The following is an 18,187-nucleotide window of genomic DNA, read 5'->3' as shown; positions in this document are numbered from 1 at the left end:
TGTTTGTTTCAAGGGCACGGGTCTGTGATGAATCAGTCTTACACATCTCACAGCACTCCCCATAGCACACGCCCTCCCCAATGTCCATGCCCCAGCCACCCGATCCCTCCCCCACCCTCCCCTCCAACAAACCTCAGTTTGTTTCCTGAGATTAAGAGTCTCTTATGGTTTGTCTCTCTCTCTGGTTTCATCTTCTTTCATTTTTCCCTCCTTTCCCCTATGATCCTCTGTCTTGTTTCTCAAATTCCACATATCACTGATATCATATGACAACTGTCTTTCTCTGATTGACTTATTTCACTCAGCATAATACCCTCTAGTTCCATCCACGTCGTCACAAATGGCAAGAGTCCTTTTTGATGGCTGCATAATATTCCGGGGGGTGTGCACACGCGCGCACGTGTGCACATGCGTGTGTACCACATCTTTATCCATTCATCTGTTGATGGACATCTAGGCTCTTTCCATAGTTTGGCTAGTGTGGACATTGCTGCTATAAACATTCGGGTGCACGTGCCCCTTCAGATCACTATATTTGTATCTTTAGGGTAAATACCCAGGAGTGCGATTGCTGGGTCATAGGGTAGCTCTATTTTCAACTCTTTGAGGAATCTCCATACTGTTTTCCAGAGTGGTTGCATTCCCACCCACAGTGTAGGAAGGTTCCCTAGATTAGATTATGTGAAAATATTCACTCCTACCTCTCACCCCCCCCAAACACACACATATCCACATAATCTCTATGGGAGGCACACACTTGCCCACTCCAGTGATTTGGGGCTTGGCCTTATAATGTTGCCCTGGCTTCACAGTAAGTAAAGATACTTCCCTACCCCCTGACCATGGCTTCAGCTATCTGAGTTGCTTTGGCCAATGGGATATTAGCAAATATGACTAAAGTAGAAGGTACAAGAAAGATCCTTGTGCATCTGGACCTATCCTCATGTGTGCCTGTTATCTTCAAGGCAAGAACATACCCTGGCCAGTCTGCTCGCCTAACCGAGGAGGATGAGGGACATCCGGAGCAGAGCTCCATCACTTAAAAAAAAAAAAAAAAAAACCTGAATCAGAACGAACCCTCACAAAATCACAAAATCAATTAATAACATTTTTAAAAATAGAAACAAGCAAAATGTAGTCAGTGAACATGTGTCATTAGATGAATTTCTCAAAATAACAGTCACAGATAAATTATAGACAACCTGATCTCTCTTTCAAAAAGCTCAGGCAGAAATATAAAAGTATAAGGAAAACACTTACAACAACAGAAACAGTGAGCTTAGAAAAAGAATGGCAAAAATCAAAAAATAAAAACATTGCAAATTCGAAGACCACGCTAAAAATACCTTTCCTGAACACAGAACACACATTTACGAAGAGGAAAAAAACTGTTTACAGAAAAATCATTTACATCATGTCCCAGTGAAAATACAAGACAGAATAAAGAAGAAATTGTGTAGATATCATGGCAGAGAGAGTGAGGCACATATGAAGAGGAAAAAACCAGACCGGCCGCAGAGTATTCAGTTAGACTCAATGCCAGAAGGTATAGAATCGATATTTACAACGACCTCACGGAAAAAGTGAGAAAAGTTTTCTTTCATGGTATCATTGAATTTTTTGGTTTTTGGTCTTTTGAGAGAGATTAACTATACGTATGTTGGATCCCCTTTCCTCATTTTTCTATTATTTATTTGTTTCTGTTTCATTTGGTAAAATACCCATTCTGTCTGGCACATTCCCAGTTCCCTAGTCCCCTGTGTCTGTGCCATTCCTCACAGGGCCAGCTGCTGCGGAAGACCAGCACAGGGAGGACGTGGGGCACGAGACCGAGTGCACTAGAGCAACCCAGCGCTTCCACTCCGCTCTGGCGTCCGGCTCATCGTCTTACTAACTAAGCGCTTCCTTGTCTCGAGCAACATCTGACTCTTCTCGTCAACACTCAAAAGTCAGTGAGGTCCACAGGAAGCCCCTTAACCCGCAGCCCTTCACTCTGGGAAGTGCTGCTCCCTCCCCCCACCTTCTCCCCTTCCCCTGCAGCAGCCTCTGTCCCTAGAAGGTCACCTTGAGCACCTAGACAAAAAAACTGTGTCAACGATTTTGCCTTCAACTCTGGGTTGCTTCCCATTCTTGGTATCAGGTAAGACCTCTTTGGGGGACAATATCTACTTCTTTCGAGTCCCATCGGGATCCCCAATGTCACTGTTCTTACCGAAAACTCATTAGACAGGCACAATTTGTGACAGTGTCCCTTAGGGAAATCTCTGTCCTGCTCACAATCTGAGGAGACACATAACAGCCTTCAGGATCCTCTCTCACAACTAGGTTCAACAGTACTCAAAAAAAAGTACTTCATATTTTGTGTTGAGGGGCTAGTACCATTTCTTCATTTCACTGTTCTTTTTGTTGTTTTTTTGTTTAGTTTTGAGGGAAAGAACTCTGGTAACTCCCCCATTATGCCAGATCTCTTTCAAAACAACAGGATTTTTGTTCTTGGAGCTTGACCAAATCATTTGAAAGACCTTCTGGATTAGCCAAAACTATGATACTGAAGAGAGGTCTTGCCTTAATAGTTACTGAACACACTACAAAGTTACAATAAAGTAACTTGTTCAAAAATACGGTATTAGAAAAAAAAATACGGTAATAGCACAGGAAGAGACCAGCAGATTAATTAACTGCATTCTAAAATTAAAATGTTAACACTTTTTTTAAAAGACTAGAAAAAGACACATACATGCATATATTTTCTCTCAGTATGATTATTTCTAAGCCTGGTACAGAGGCAAACAGCTCTTAAATTGAGAGGCTCCTAGAGTAGATGGTTTGGAAATTGTAAATGTCAGTGTATCCAAAACATAAAGAAAAATAAAATATTCATGACCAAATGTGAAAATTCTTTGCAACATAAGAAGAACAAAATGTGAATACAAAGAACAGAACATTTACAAATTAATTTTAAAAATCTCAGTAGAAAAAACTGGCAAAAATAGAAGGGTAAAATCTGTTACACTATTTCTAATGTCTTAAGAAAATCTTACACAAAACCAGTAATAGAAATGGCCCCAAAGTATTTTTAAGAATCTCTCACAACTAAGATTTCCCTTAAACTTTATATTGCCAGCTGCTGCAAAGTAAGAGTACACATTGAAAGAGAACTTGATAGTGTAAATTTAAGGTCTTAAAACTGCGCATAGCTTTTGACCCCCAAATTATGTCTTAATGAGTACATTTTTCTAGAAATGTATTCAAAGAAAATGACCACAAATGTGAGCAAGTTGGATCTGCAACGCATTTGTGTAGCAAATTATCTGTAACAGCAAAAAGCTGATCAACCTAAAGGTTCCGCAGTAAAGAATTTCTTAATAAAATGTAGCACAGCAAAATAATGCAGTACTATGAAGGCATTAAATATCATTATAGGAAAAATATTTAAGGACATATGGAAATATTCCTCACATTGTTAAACTTTTAAAAAATTATACTCCAACTACAGTATAATGAATTTTTTAAAGATGCATGTATATTAATATTATAAAAAGAATATTGGGAATAAGGCGCCTGGGTGGCTTAGTCAGTTAAGCGTCTGCCTTCGGCTCAGGTGGTGATCCCAGGGTCCTGGGATGGAGCCCCAGGCCAGGCTTCCTACTCAGCGAGGAGCCTGCTTCTCCCTCTGCCTCTCTCTCTCTCTCTCTCTGCATCTCATGAATAAATAAATAAAATCTTTTTTAAAAATATTAGGAATACATATATACAACCAAACCCTAACAACTGGTAGAATAAAAGATTATTTTTGCATCTTTGTCTTTCCCTGTGTTTTCCACATTTTTTCATCAACATGTTTTATGTTTTTAGAGCAGGAAAAACACACAGTGGAAATTTCAAAAGAGAGAGTGAAGAGAATTTAAAGAGTCCTTTAATCTTATAAATGAGTTTTTATTAAAAAAAAAATAGGTATTCTTCCATGCTCGCTTCAGCAGCACATATACTAAAAAATAGGTATTCTTCCTTTTTCTAAATTATTTGCAAAATAAAAGGCTACTATATTTATAAATGAAGGCTTGGAGAACAAATGCATTTCTGAGTGTTTGACTACAATAATTTGTAGCATACATTGGCTGGAGCTGTTCAGTGCTGACAAATTCCAGAAAGTAATTGCATAAAATACTTGGAGAGGAAATTGCTTTATGCTTCCATGCTATTTATGGAAATTAGCATCTTTGTAAAAATAAACTGCAAGCAATCACAATCATAAACCTTGAAATGTGGTTTCCATAAGATGTTAGCTCTGGTGCGTTAAGATCCATTAGCAAGGCAGTGGCGGAACCCTGCCCACTTTTCTGTTATGAAGCAATTACATATAATTGGTTTTTTCCTCTTGTATCTTAAACCCTTCTTTTCTCCTAGATGCTTCCCTGTGGAGGATACGAATATATGCTGAAAAGCTCACTTTGCCCAGAACAACCTTGCTAACAATCTTGTTTCCCTCTCCAAGAGCATCGCACGTCTCCTTTCTTGGTGCTTTCACCTTCTGGAACCCACATCTTGCCCTGAAATTACTCCTTCAAATGTCACCTACCCTTTCACAAGATCAGGGTCAACTTTCATGTTCATGCATCCCTAAAACTTGTTCAAAACCCGAAGGAATCTTCATTTCCTCCCTCTCTCTCCCTCTCAACCCATGGTCATCACGTGTCAAGATCTACCTCCTTCAGGTTCTAAAATGGTTTCCCTACCCCCCTCTTGTCTGTGGCTAACTCCCACCCATGTGCTCTCATGAACGGAGTTGAAGGTCTCCTTATTACGAGCCTGGACCAGTGCCAGCAGCCTTCCAAGTATCCTCTGCTCAAGTGCATCACCAGGGGTCCAGTGGTTCATAATGGTGCCTCCCATCACCTCCCCAGCACCCACAGGATGCCATGCTGCCTGCTGAGTAATGTCCTCCTTCTTAATGACATACAGAGCACACTTCTTGAGGTCCTCTCCAGGATAACCCCAAACTCTTTGTTCATCCTGACTTCACACCCAGTGCCGCCGTGCACCCTCCTCTCAAGCATACTGTATCTAGGGAAGCAGGGGGTGGACCCCCTGCTTTCAGAAGCCACCATTCTGCACCAAACGTCTCGAGCATTCTTTGCCGGTCGTTGGCTCTAGACCTCACCCCACAGAACCTCACCGACAGTCTTTAACTACATCACCCGTGCTTTAATAAAATTACCTTTTTGCACCAAAAGAAGAAAAGAAACAAATTCCAAGAGGAACCAATGCAAGTTAGTGCCCTAATGGGTACCAAGCAGGGCAGCAAAGACGAATGCCCAGGATTCTGGCTCCAGTGACCAGCTGATGGGGAGTCTAAGCCCTGAGAAAGAGTGGTGGGCAGAGGGTCTGGAGACTTCTGTCTAGGAAGTACCGTGCTTGAGCCCTGCAGGGGAATGGGGGAGAGGAGGAGGCTAGTAGCTCCTGGATATGCTGATGTGCAGCTCTTGGAAGTGGCAGACAGAAGCCTCTTGGAGAGATAGGTCCTCTTGCACGTGGGAGAGGCTTTCAAGTTTCAAAAAAAAGAAAGGAAAGAATGAAAAACAAAAACAGACTTAACAGAACTGTGTTTTATTTCCAGTGTTTACACTTAGAAGTTAAAGTAAACTAGAAGATAACTTTTTATCTTTCCAGTCTATCTAGAACCTTCCTCAAGAGAACACTTGAAAGCCTGGACCACTATGAGAGTTGGGTCCCCTGATGATAAATCCCAGGCGGGAGCCTCTGGAGAGAAAACCAGGGGAGTGGTGGGAGGCGCCTGGCGAGAGTGTAGGGAGAGAGAAAGAGAAGGCCAAGTGCAGAGCTCTGGGACTGAGCAGCTTTTCTCAAAAGCCAGAGATGGGAAAGTCAGAGGGGCAGAAGGAGAAAGGCGTCAGGTGTCGCCTATGTCAAACAAGGAGAGGGCTCCCCTTCGTTCCTACACCAGATTCTCATGGGATCTACCCGATGACTCCATCCTGCAGTTACAGGCCTTGGGGGCGAGTTGGTAACAAGGTGGACCCGGCCTCCAGGACAAGCGGAGGCCCCCAAAATCACTGTGGAGGGTGACGTCACACAGGGAGGGCCTTTATGACCTAAAACCCAGAGTGCTGGAGGAACCCGACCCGGAGTTCTTCCTGAAACGGGACAAAGAGGAAAAGGGCCACAAGGTATATCAAATGTGTAACAAAGCACAGTCAACCAAGGAGAACATTATTCTGAGGAATATTCCAGTAAGTAAGCAAAGCGGAGAGCATAAGGCGTTCACGACAGGCAGCTGATGGCAAGCACCTGTGAAGGAACATCCTGAAAAGAACCCAGACGTCAAACAAAGGAATAATGGGCTTCAACAAATTATGGTATCACGGCATAATTGTAAGAACAGTGAACACGGCCATTTCATGTGTGAGATGTGTACTGATATGTAGAGACCGTCATGATACAGACTGAAGACAATGGGTGGCAGTATCTTTAGCATGATCCCATGTATGAAAACATAACACGCGCATTTATGCCCAGAAAAAGTCTGGAAGATTACACACGAAAACACTAATAGTTATTATCTGGGTGGGAGTAGTAAGGCCAATTTTTTATTTTGATTTCCCTTTCATTTACCCAGATCTTCTATTTTTCAACAATTTGTGCTCGCGGTCAGTCTTGCCAGACACAGTGTGCCAGGCTCTAAAAGGAGGTCAGTCTGTTCACTGTCGTTCTCTGAAACCTCTTGCCTTGACGGGCACCAGCAGGAACAGGGCCACAGAGTGTGGCTGGGGAATTCTGAATGTGGGAGAGTAAGAGAGACGGGAAAAGGTTGTCTGGGGACCGCACTAGTGGCGCAGAACTCCGTCTGTGAAGATGGAATACGAGGGTTGATGCTCTCGAACCACCGCTCATGCACGACCCAATTCAGTCACAAGGACAGCGACCCAGGCTGCCATCTGAGTGTGCCGCCCTCCTCCTCCCACGTCAGGAGGGGGGTTCTGCGGAGATGGGGGGTTTCCGCACCTCACCACAGCAACCCACGCCTGGATTCAGGCTCTTGATATAAAGGGGACAGGGTGAAAGCTGAAAGGTTGGGATGAACATCTGTGGTGTCAGAAGGGGAGAACCACCACCGGGGCCAGAGCCACCACCACGACTCCCAAAGCCTCCACCGAGATGACAGCCACTCAGACAAAACTGCCTTGGAGACCCAAATCACCCAAAACCACCCAGGATCCCCAAAATCAGACTCCAGACACCAGACTGAGGAAATCAGAATGATGGATAAAGACAAGAAAGAACAGCAAGACCAAAACCAATGCCAGAGAGGACCACTGAGACCAGAGCCACCACCACCACGAGCGCTGGCCCTGTGCCCAGAGCTGACGTGTCTAATTTTAGTGTCACGATATCCAGTGGGACCTTTCCCGATGCCCAAACGTTGGCCAAAGCGGTGATAGAGAGGAGCCAAGTACCCCACATTCTAAAGACACCCGCCTCAGAGCTCGCTAGGGAGCAGCACGGTGGGTCCTACTGTCACCTGCCTAGTCTCTAAGGACGACTGAGATGCACTGAAGGAAAAGGCACTCACAGGGACTCCACGGGGAACCTGCAAGCAGGGGCTGGCGATCCACGCCCCACCACAGGCATCGGCTCAGACGGTCTGCTGATAGGACCCTGCCCACCCCGTACCCCCCACCCCCAGAGCAGTGAGTGGGGGCCAGAGAGAGGAGGCAGCGTGGAGAATCCAATGTCTCCACCGTCTGCAGAGTGAGGACACGTGTGTGGCCTATGGATCGAGTGGACCACACCGAAGGGAGCTGGGATGTCGTTTTGTAATTGACACACGATGTCACATTCGTTTCCGCCATACCACACAGTGATGGGGCAAGTCTGGGCATCCCGCTGTGGATCTGGGTGTAGACCACCTTGCTGGTACTCCAGCCACGAAGCTGTGCACCGGGCAAGAAGAGCCCAGCAGCAACAGGCAGGCAGAGCGGGCCTCCTGCTCCAGGAAAGGGGGTCCTGCAGGCCCTCTGAAGAAGCCACACAGGCCACCTGAGGACACAAGAGGCAGCGAGAGCCAGACGTGCAGTGACAATCTCCCAAGAGAAGCATGTAGTTAGGTAGAGAGCTCTATGCCCTTCTCCCCGCACCCCTCTGCTATTTCCAGTGCCAGGAAGGCTGCACCGGAACAATGAAAAGGAAGGAGTGTCCCAGGGCTAGTCCTCGCCGCTGGTTGAGGTGGGAAGAGGGCGACCACAGCATGACCCTGTCTCACGCACCCCGAGCCCCGTGTCCACCCTACATGAGCCAGAAGGGAGAGGAGATGTAAATCAAAGTGGGGAGTCAACATTTCAAATCGGACTGGACTTTTTTAAAGTGGAAAAATTAAAATGAATCTGCTCAAGATCTTGCTAAGGAAGGGAGTGGGCTTGACGAGGCACGGCTAGAGCTCACGACTGGCGCACGTCTACTCCCACCAAGAGGGGACCTCCCCACGAGGGAGGCTGCAGAGGAGAGCTGGTCCCCAGGGAGAGGAGCTGGAGCCACAGGAAGCTTCCAGGGCCCATAACCCAGGGGGCTGAGGGAGACAGCAAGCTCCTCCAGAAACACTCCAGAACGTCAGGAGAGCTCAAGACTGCCGACCTCGTGCTTTGCTCTGTGGCCCGTCACAGCAGCCTGTGGCCAGCGACTAGAGGAGGTCAAGTCGTCTGCAGATGCATTAAAGGAAATCTAGTTTTCATTAAACGAGCTGGCACGGCCCTGCTCCCTGTGGCTCAGCCTCCTGCCTACTGGTCCTCCACCAGTCACCTCGTGGCGGCCCATACAAGGCAAGGGGACACACTGAAGAACATCTAGAGGCCCCAAACACCGAAGTCCCAACACACCCCAGAGGGGCAGCTTCGAATAGAACCCCGGCTGACCGTAGGCAGACAACCAGGTGTCCAGGAGCAGCATCTCAGGACTGACCGACCCTTCACTGGAACATTCTCCCTCGGTGCATGGGGAGACCGTCCTGGCCAATCCCACTCACACCTGTGGGGAAGCCCCTGAGGGGTTCCGCCCCGACCCCCAGCTGGGCAGCACCCGTGGGGCAGCACCCGTCTGTTCGGCTGATGCCTCCTGACTGCCCCCTACGGGACCGCGGCGGGGACTACAGGCAGCGACTGCCACAGAGAGCTCAGATCCATCACACACTCATGTCCTGCCAGACAGTCTCTGTTTTGTCTGTCCCCTTCTCCCACTTGCAGTGGATTCGTTCCTCCAGACAATTCGATGAGGTAGATCGCCCCCCCTCCAGATGCCGGAATGGACGCAGAGAAGTCCGCGTGACAGGTCAGGAAGGAGGGGCGCTGGGATTCGAGCAGCCTGAAACCTCCTTTCACTATCTCCCGCGCACACTGCCCCGTACAGGGAGACAACACTGCCAGAGGCGCACAGATATGGAAAAATCCAAAAGAGGTCACTGAGTGATTCAAGCTGGGCAAACACTGCCCTTGGCCAAAGGTCAACAGACTGCCTCAAAGCACATTTAAATTTTATAAGGTGCAAGAAGACAAAATGAAACGCGGTGCCTTGAAACCTCGGCCCCAGCTGACCGGGAATGGAGCCCGTTTCAGATCTGCTGATGGGAAAGAAAAGCGAGTCTCCACCATCTGCCACCCCACGGCCCCTCACTGACTACAGAAACCCTAAAGTCACCCTGAAAATACTTACGACACATCTGTTAGAATGTGTTTATGGAGCAACATCAATGAAATGGGATGATGGGGGAGAAACTGTACCTCGAGAGCCAGTTTTCACGAGCCACCGAAATTGTGGGGCACTGGAGTTGGAAGAGGCTCAGAAACACCGTGTCCAAGAAAGTGAACTGAGAGGCAGTCTGAGTAATGGTGTGTGTCTCTATTCAAGGGTGCGTCCTCATTGAACAGACGTTAAAGCCCTTCTAGCCCACATGCCCAAGAAGTTACGCCTGAAGAGAGTGTTGCCTTGTTCTAATTCTGACAAGGAGCTGTCCTGGGCTAGCAGCAGCCCCGGGGACATGACACTAAGACATGCTCTGCACCTTTGGACCGAAGGCCACAGACTGTTTGGCTCAATCCAGGCTGCAAACACATTTGTCTGGCTTTCGGAGCTTTTCAAACTGGGAGGTTTCATAGGAAATCTGGATGGCCCAAGTATCTTGAAAAATTAGACGATATGGCAATCCCGGGCTTGTGTTCCCACTTGGCAATGACCGGCTGGAGGTAAGCAGAGGCTGCTCTAACTAGATGAAGCATGGGCCATCCACTTTTCCGCTGTCTCCAGTACTCCCTATCGTTTCTCCAGCAATGCTGTCTTCACCCCTTTATTTCAGCCTGCCCCGTTGCCAAATGAGGATGCAAGAGATGAGCTGCCCGCACCCCCGGCTAGTGGGAAAAAAAGCAGTCTAAAGAAAGGACTACAAAACAGTGTGATATGTGTTGATAGAAGTAAACTCAAAATAGTTACTTAGTGACTGAGCTAAGGCCAGAAATTGGGCTCTGCCCCATTCATTATGTCCTGGCCTCTAGCAGCCTCTCCTCTCCTGGGCACACACAGACCACCACCCTAGACTGAAAAGACAGGGTCCTGCACGGCCCCAAGCATGGCTGGCACGTGATACCCAAGTGGCATCCGGGCACTGCTCAGGGCTCAGAGAGGACCCAAGGAATTTGAATCATTCTTATAGCTAAAACAACCAGAAATACCGTTTGCTGGAGGTAAGAGAGAAAACCAGATGCTCTTGGCATAGGATTAATACAAGTCATACCACATCTTAGGTGATCTAGAATAATGCTCCTAAGCAAGCAGAGGGGCACCTGCCCTTCTTCTTCCCTCGATATTACCTGCAGGAGGGCAGAGTGCATGAAGACCGTCCATATCAGCAGCCACCAGGAGCTCTGCCGGGAAGCCATGGGGTCCGGTCTCCTGGGGGTCTCTCTTGAGCCTACAAAAGAAGAAAAAGTTGGCTTTCAACCAGCTCTGCCCCCAGCGGCAGCACCCATGACTTAAGAGACCAGAGGGAGGGATTCTGAGCCTCCCATAATGTCTTGGAAAGGTTTGTGTAGGTCCAGGATGGGGCTACCTACTACAGGGCGCAGATGGGTCCACATGGGTCAGGAGGGCAGCTGGACCTGCCTGCCATGCGCAGCCCACACCTCTAGGCCTTCCGAAGCTGAGAGGTCTCTACACCAGCCACTTTCCAGCTCATGTGTCAGCAGCAGGGTGTGGCTACTGGCATCTGACTCAGGAAGCCAGTGTGGAGCCAAGGATTAGGGCACCTGCCAGCTTCTTTGACTTCAGGCAAAAATGGATCTGAGACCAACTAAGCCAGCCCGGAGAGGGGAAGGGACCTGCCTAAGGTCACACAGCAAGACGGTGACTGTTCCAGGACTGGAACGCTGGTCTTCTGACAGTTCAAGGCTTTCCCAGCAGATGACACCGTGTACTGTCCGAACCCCAGACCTGCAGCTGGAGAGGTCTGAGAGCTGAGTCCGAGGGGCTTCAGAGAGCACAGCCTCAGCGCCGGCCCAACCCAACCTCCCAAAAGTAGGTGAGGGCGAACCAGCGGAGGTCCCCCTGAGCCCAGGAGGGCCGCGGGGGGTTTCTGCAGACTTCTCCTGACAATTTACAGGGAAATCGGTATGAGTCGAGACTGGAAAAGCCGAGGTCACACTCGCCTCTCGCTTCGCCTCGCGGGCGCCTTGGCGGAGCCGGTGTCCGGGGGCGGGTCGGTGGCTTCGCTCCATCTGGAGAAAGCATTAAGGGCCTGGCCTAATGCGATCCGCAAATGTGCTGCTGTTTCCGACCTGAGGCGGCGACTCCGGGCCGAAGGGAGGCGGCCGGTGCCGGGCCCACGCACCGCGCGCGCCCCTCGCCGGCTCGGCCCCGGCCGCCCCGCCGCACGCCCCGCCGCACGCCCCGCCGGCTGCCCGCTGCCCCGCGGCGTTTCCTCCCGCGTCCGCGCGTCCCCGGCACCCTGTGCCCGCTCTCCCCGCGGGCGCGTCGCCTGGGCCTCTGGCGCCCCAGGCGCTCGGGACCCACCGGCCGGGCGGCGGGACCTTCCGACGCTCCCGGCCCCCGGCTCCCGGCCGCTGCCAGCCCGTTCCCCGCCCGGGAAGCCCAAGCCCGAGAGCCCCCGCTCTCCGGGGCTCCCCCACAAGGAAGAGCGCCCCCCGCGCGTGGAGAGCCCCGCACACGTCCCTCCGCGAACGCCCCCGGGCCCCACGGAGCGCTGCGAGGGGAGCGCCCCGCTCCTGGAGGACGCCGGGACCCGCGAAGGGACCCCCTCCCGCTCCGTGTCCCCCAGCCCTGCTCGGCGGCCACGGCCCCGCGTCCTCCTCCCCGCCAGAGACAACCTTCCCGACCTCGCGCGGAGCTCGCGGCACCCACCTCGCGCCGCGGACGCTTCTGGGACGTGCGGCCCGGGCGGCGCGGGCCCGGCGCGCGCGGCGGAGAGGCGGGCGGGAGCGGCCCCGTCAACACCTCGTGCGGAATCCGGCCCCAGGACGTTCCCCGACGCCGGCCTCCCGCCCGCGGCGCCGCAGTCGCTGCCGCCGCGGAGCAGTTAAATGGGGCTGGGACGGGGGCCGCCCCGCCTCTCCCGCCCCCTCCGGGCGCCCAGCGCGGCGCGGGCGGGGACCCAGCGGCGGAGGGCGCGCGCCGCCACCTGCACCGCCCGGCAAGTGCACGGCGCGCCCGGCCGCCCTCCGCCCGAGCCGGGGGGCGCCGGGGCGCGAGGGGAGCGCGTGAGGGGCCGGGCCGGGCCGCTCGGAGCGCGCGGGGCCTCGGCGACTGCGAGACGCGGCTGGAACGCTCCTCCGCCCGCTTCCTGGAAGCCACTCCTCGCCCTGGGCCGGCCGCCAGGCGTGGTGCCAAGAGCCGGGATTGCCGACGCCGCCACCGCCGCCGCCGGCAGGCGCGCTGGGGAGAGGCGGCCGCGGCCGCGCGAGCCAGCCCGGGGCGCCCCGCCTCAGTCGGAGCCGGGAGGAGAGCTGCCGCCGCCCCCCGCCGCCCCGAGCCTCCAGCCGCCCCTTCCCGGGCCCGCCCGGCGGCCACACCGAGGGCTGCCCGGAGCCGCCGGCTCATGCCCGGCCGGGCACGGACCTGAGCGGAGTCCGCGGCCCCCCTCCCGGCCCGCGCCCCTCGGTCCTGGGGGAGAACCCCCGACCCCGCGCCCCGCGCCGACCCCTGGGCGCGCTCGCCGCACGGACGTCCGGCTGCCACGAGCCACGAGCGGCCGAATAGGGTCACCCCCGGCCAGGCACCCGCAGCCACTTAACGGGAGCTGGGCTTGCTTGAACCGCGCTGACGATGAGGGGCCAGGCCCGGGGTTAAGGGTAAAGGGGTGTCAAGACCCGGACAGGGGAGACTGTCCTTGTGGACGCCTGGAAGTGAAGGGAATTAGACACAATGTTCGTGCCTGGCTTTGGCCTCATCACGGAGGTATCAAGGCAGGGGCCCGGCATTGCTCGGAAAGGCTGCCTTAGGCCCCCACCTAAGTGCGACCACGGGCTCATTTCCTTGGGTGCCCGAGCTTGCCAGCCACTGTGCTGAGCTCTTCCGGGCCCAGCGGCGTTCGTTAGGATCGTGATTCCCATTTCACAGCGAGGAAGCCGAGGCCCAGGGGATAAATACATTGCACACAGCGAGTTGCAAAGCCGGGACTGAAGCTGGTGTCCTCTGCCGTTCATCCCTGAGGTTCATCTCCCGCCTGTTCTGTAGTTGGTACACTCAGATGGGGGTAGAGCTTTACAGAGGGGAGCTGACCCCCTGTCTGCCTCCCTCCCCCCGTCTTACCTTCCTGGCCCTGGGGTCTCCTCAGGCCAAGAGGAGGATCTGCAGACTGTCTCCCCACTCCATGTGAGATGGCCGGAATCTCATGGTAAAATGAGCAGAGGCCATTCAGGGTCAAGGGGGCAGAGAGGACCAGGACGTAGTGGGACACTACTCAGTCCCGGGCAGGAGAGCTGGGCAGAACCACAGAAAATGCACCTACCTACAGTTCTCGGTAGTTATGTTCTTAGGAGGTCAAGGGAACGATGAAGCTGGTAATAGCGAACTCTGAAATGCAGAGTTAGGTCCCTGCCAGCCCCGGGGCACATCCGTCAACCAATCAATACACAACCTCATTCTGTCTGTGGTTCTCATTAAAACATCCACTATCTTTTCACGAACATTGAGCCCACAGCCACCAGCGGTACAAGTCCTGGCCCAGTGCCCCGCATCCGGCTTGAGGATTTGCTCTGGATGACACATCGCTCGCAGCCACTGCGTAGGACCTCCAGCCAGCCCTCCAGCACGGCTCTTGGAGGCCCTGTTAAACAGCAAAATCGCCAGAAAAGAAGACCAAAATGTAAAAAGTGGCGCTGCATAGACCCTAAAAGGACACTGGTTTACAGCGTGAAAGCCGACACGGGAAGGCAGAGGCGCGCCTCCCTATTCCACCTTCACGGGGAACGTGCATATCAGGCGACTCAGTTTCCACCTCTTTGCCAAATGACCACGAAAAAATTGCAAGTATCGATTTGCAGATTCCAAAGAAATCTTTGTAAGGAGGTGAATTCACAAACACGGAAGCTGCAAATAATGAGGACGGACTGTAGGTGCTTCTCATATCAGGCTAGCAGGAGGGGATGACAGCAACATTCCAGTGTTCCAGGCCCGTCACCTGTATTAACTCCGTCATCGCACCAGGCCAGGGGGAGGCATTGTTTTTATTCCGTTTTACAAATGAGGAGACTGCTGTAGAAAGGTTGACCCGCAGATTCTTAGCAACTGGAATGTGCCAGTTCTCACGTCATTCATATTCTAAAACCAGCCCAGTGTTTCACAGTCTGTTGCCAGAAGCACATGAATATTTAAGATGAAATGGAGAATTCAAAGAGATGTTATGCCCCATGCAGCTGGGATGAGCTGAGCTGCCCGTGCCCATAGTTCAGGAAAGCACCAAGAAGACCTCTGGAGCAGGAGGTGTGCTGGGAACGCTGGAGCCACTCTGCTCCTGGGACTCCTGCCTCCACGGGACTTCCTGCCTCATTTTCCCCTGGGCACTCGTGACTCCTGCGCCCGCCTCCGGGGAGTGCCCGCACCGAGTGTGGAGGCCAGGCTGAGCTGCTCTCTCCCAGGGACTACACCTCCTACCAGGCCAGTCCCTCAAGAAACAGTTGGTCAGGAGTGAAAAGGAGGAGAGCAAACCTCCCCAGCTGCCTTCCTCTCTCTCTGTCCGGCAGATCAAACAGTCCTGTTTGTGACTCCAGCACTGGGAGTGTGGGGGACAAAGAGCCAAGAAGGGCGGACTCCGCTTAGGGAGGGGCTGGCTGGACCTCGCAGGCCCTGTTCCCGGATTCCCACCTAACTACCCCCATCAGGACTCTCCTTCACCACTTTGCCCAAAGAGTAGACACAAAACCTTCCCTTAGTCCCGCATCCATGCTCCCCTCCGCCCTGCACCCCCGCCACTCAGCTCTGGCCAACATGTTTAAACAGGACATTGCCAAAGATTGGGAGAAGACTAGGGAGTGGGAAGAACAGAAGAGAATGAGCCCCCCAAAAGCCAATCTTGGATTGGGCTGCTGGGTGCAGAGATACCCACCCAATCTATCTCCCAAGGCTCAGGACCTAGGCTACCCCCACCCCAAGAGAATCCCCGCTGCCTGAGGACAGGGTCGGTGTCATCAACCCTGAGAGGTCTGAGAAACCGAGTTCAATTTTCCTCCCGAGGATCCATCTTCTTGAGCTCCGGTTTCCATTACCTGCCACGGGTCTGCTTCTGCCCTGGAAGAGTTTTGGGGATTCCCACCTGTACTCCCAGCATCACCTACTAACCCCAGCCACAGGCGGGCAAGTGCAGCAATGCATCATTTGTGTGTCGGGCACAGAGGACCAGGGACGTTACTGTCGGTGACGCAGGTGTGGGAGTAGGTGTGTATTTTACCCTTAAACAGAGAGGACATCCCTTCCCAGCCTCAGCCTGAATTTGTTCTTGATACAGAATTGCTCTTTCTGCTTGCAGGACTTGTGAGATGGGTTTGAGAAGGCACAAAGCCTGCACTCTCTGCCAGGAGACAAGAGGCCAGGACGCGCTAGGTGAGCATGGTGTCCCAGCGCTGGGAGATAGTCAAGAGGGTGCCCTTACGGAAGAAAACTGAAAGGGAGTAGAGAGCACGACAGGAAAGGGGGAGAGCAGGACAAGCCAGGGGCCAGGTGCCATCTCGCCTTTGCTTGATCGTTAAGGTCCCTACAGCAGGAGATCCACCCACAGACTTGGGCAGTCTTAAGGCAACAGGCCTGGGCTGTGGTATCCACGTGCCAGTGAGGACTGGCCTCCCCTGGACTTGGGTGGTGGGTGTGACCTCCCAGGCACCTCCCATAAACCAGAGACAGCACTTCAGAGAAGCTCTAAGGGGTGACCCCTTGACAGCCACGCTCCCTTCAGCTGGGGCACGGGTGCACCTGCCAGTACTGGGGGTCTGGACAGGGCGTCCACGTTGACAGCATCAACTGCACATGATTTTCAGGTCTCCTTAGCCCTATATGGGAAACATGCTCAGCTGGTGATTATAGTTTTCTGCCTGTCCAGGATGGGGTCCCTCTTTGGAACAGAAATTTGCTTTATAAAATGTGTTTAAGTATTCTGCCTCCTCAGCAAGAAAACACCCTTGGGAGGAGGGGTGACAAGAGGTCACCCCTCTTGTGAGGGGTGAGGGGCTCTGGGCTTTGGCACAACCTCATTCTTGGTTTCTCCTCTCATCCTGCACTGAGATCCCCCAGAGAGCATCTCGGGGCCCCAGATCGGTGATTTCGTGACTTCTCCAAGGGGCCGGACTCATGATTTCAAGTCAGGAGCTCAGGAATGAGGACTGTTGTGGCTCTGGAGCTCTGAGCCAATCGGAATCTTTCTCCAGAGGGTGGTGTAGGACAGACTCTTTCTAGAAAGTTTCAAATCTTTAGCGGTGAGATAAGGAGAGTTAGCATCCCCTAAAGTGTTGGAAAGGGACAGAACTGGGATCTGGTGACCTTCCATGCCTCAAACCAAGGCTGGTTCCCACGTGGCCTCTAGGACTAGCAAGAAGCTGACCTGATTCGATCTTGTGTGATCTTACACTCTGATAATCACACACACACACACACACACACACACACACACACACAGATGGACTACTATGGAACAGAAGCAAAACACAGAGGCCCCAGGAAGAATGGATTTGCTAGTAGCCTTGAACCATTTCACTCTGCTCCTGAGAACCCTTATCTTCCCCTGAGAGGTACAAGGTGAGTGGGGAACACTGGAGCTGTCATCAGGAAACCCACCACTGAGGTCCAGGAATGGCCACAAATTGGGGGATTCTGGGCAAGTCACTTCACCTCTCTGAGCATCCGCTTTCTGGGCTACCTTGGAGTCAATGGACCCTCCCAGTGTAACATCCAAAATTGTATCTATACTCTTCTTGTGTAATATAACAACACCTTCCTAAACTACGACTCAGCCATGGCAATGTCTGTGGCCCTAACCCCAGCCAGAACAGGAAAGTGCTCTGAGCACATCCGCCTGACCTCAGATATAAGCATATTGTGTCTGAGCAAACACTCGGGGCTGACTCAGACTCTTGATGCTTTTGTTTGTGCATAGTTCCAACGTGTCTGTTCATCTGGCTCCCAAGAATAACTTGGTCAAGTTAGTAACTTTAGTTACTACTAGTTAGTAACTTTAGTTAACTAAAGTTAGCTTTAGTAAAGTTAGTAACTTTGTAACTGTAAATTTGAAAGAAAATAAAGCCTGCTAAGAAAAGGGATATTAACAATGTAAAGTCACTACTGAAGAACTGTAAAATGCACAAGAGATGGGGGGGGAACCCCACCATAGTTGGGGACAGTTTCATTCCCTTCAGATGACTTCAGAAAATCACTGTGTGATGGCACAGTACTGGGTTTGTGTTCACAAATCCAGATTATTTATGAATGCCTTTGTTCATTAGACCCTACTTATGGATGTATTAAAGTCCATGTTACATTTTAGAAAAACATTCGAGCCTGGGTGGCTCAGTGGGTTAAAGCCTCTGCCTTCGGCTCAGGTCATTATCTCGGGGTCCTGGGATCGAGCCCCACATCGGGCTCTCTGCTCAGCGGGGAGCCTGCTTCTTCCTCTCTCTCTGCCTGCCTCTCT

General features: G+C 52.1%; 1 protein-coding gene across 1 annotated transcript in view; it reads right to left on the bottom strand.

Annotated features, from left to right (window-relative positions):
• Positions 1-12,735, bottom strand: part of ADAMTSL3 (ADAMTS like 3) — a 333,555-nt gene extending 320,820 nt beyond the window's left edge. The window contains exons 1-2 of the mRNA XM_032836843.1: positions 12,415-12,735; positions 10,869-10,969 (exon numbers count right to left, since the gene is read on the bottom strand). Of these exons, the coding sequence (XP_032692734.1) occupies positions 10,869-10,937 (69 nt within the window). The 5' untranslated portion in view covers positions 10,938-10,969; positions 12,415-12,735. The remainder of the gene's footprint in view (positions 1-10,868; positions 10,970-12,414) is intronic.
• Between the last annotated feature and the right edge of the window lie 5,452 nt (positions 12,736-18,187).

Source organism: Lontra canadensis, unplaced genomic scaffold (genome assembly GCF_010015895.1).
Source record: "Lontra canadensis isolate GAN:19392208 unplaced genomic scaffold, GSC_riverotter_1.0 scaffold94, whole genome shotgun sequence".
In the NCBI taxonomy this organism is placed as follows: domain Eukaryota; kingdom Metazoa; phylum Chordata; class Mammalia; order Carnivora; family Mustelidae; genus Lontra; species Lontra canadensis.
The sequence above is the reverse complement of the archived record's forward strand: the minus strand, read 5'-3'. Positions and strand labels throughout refer to the sequence as shown.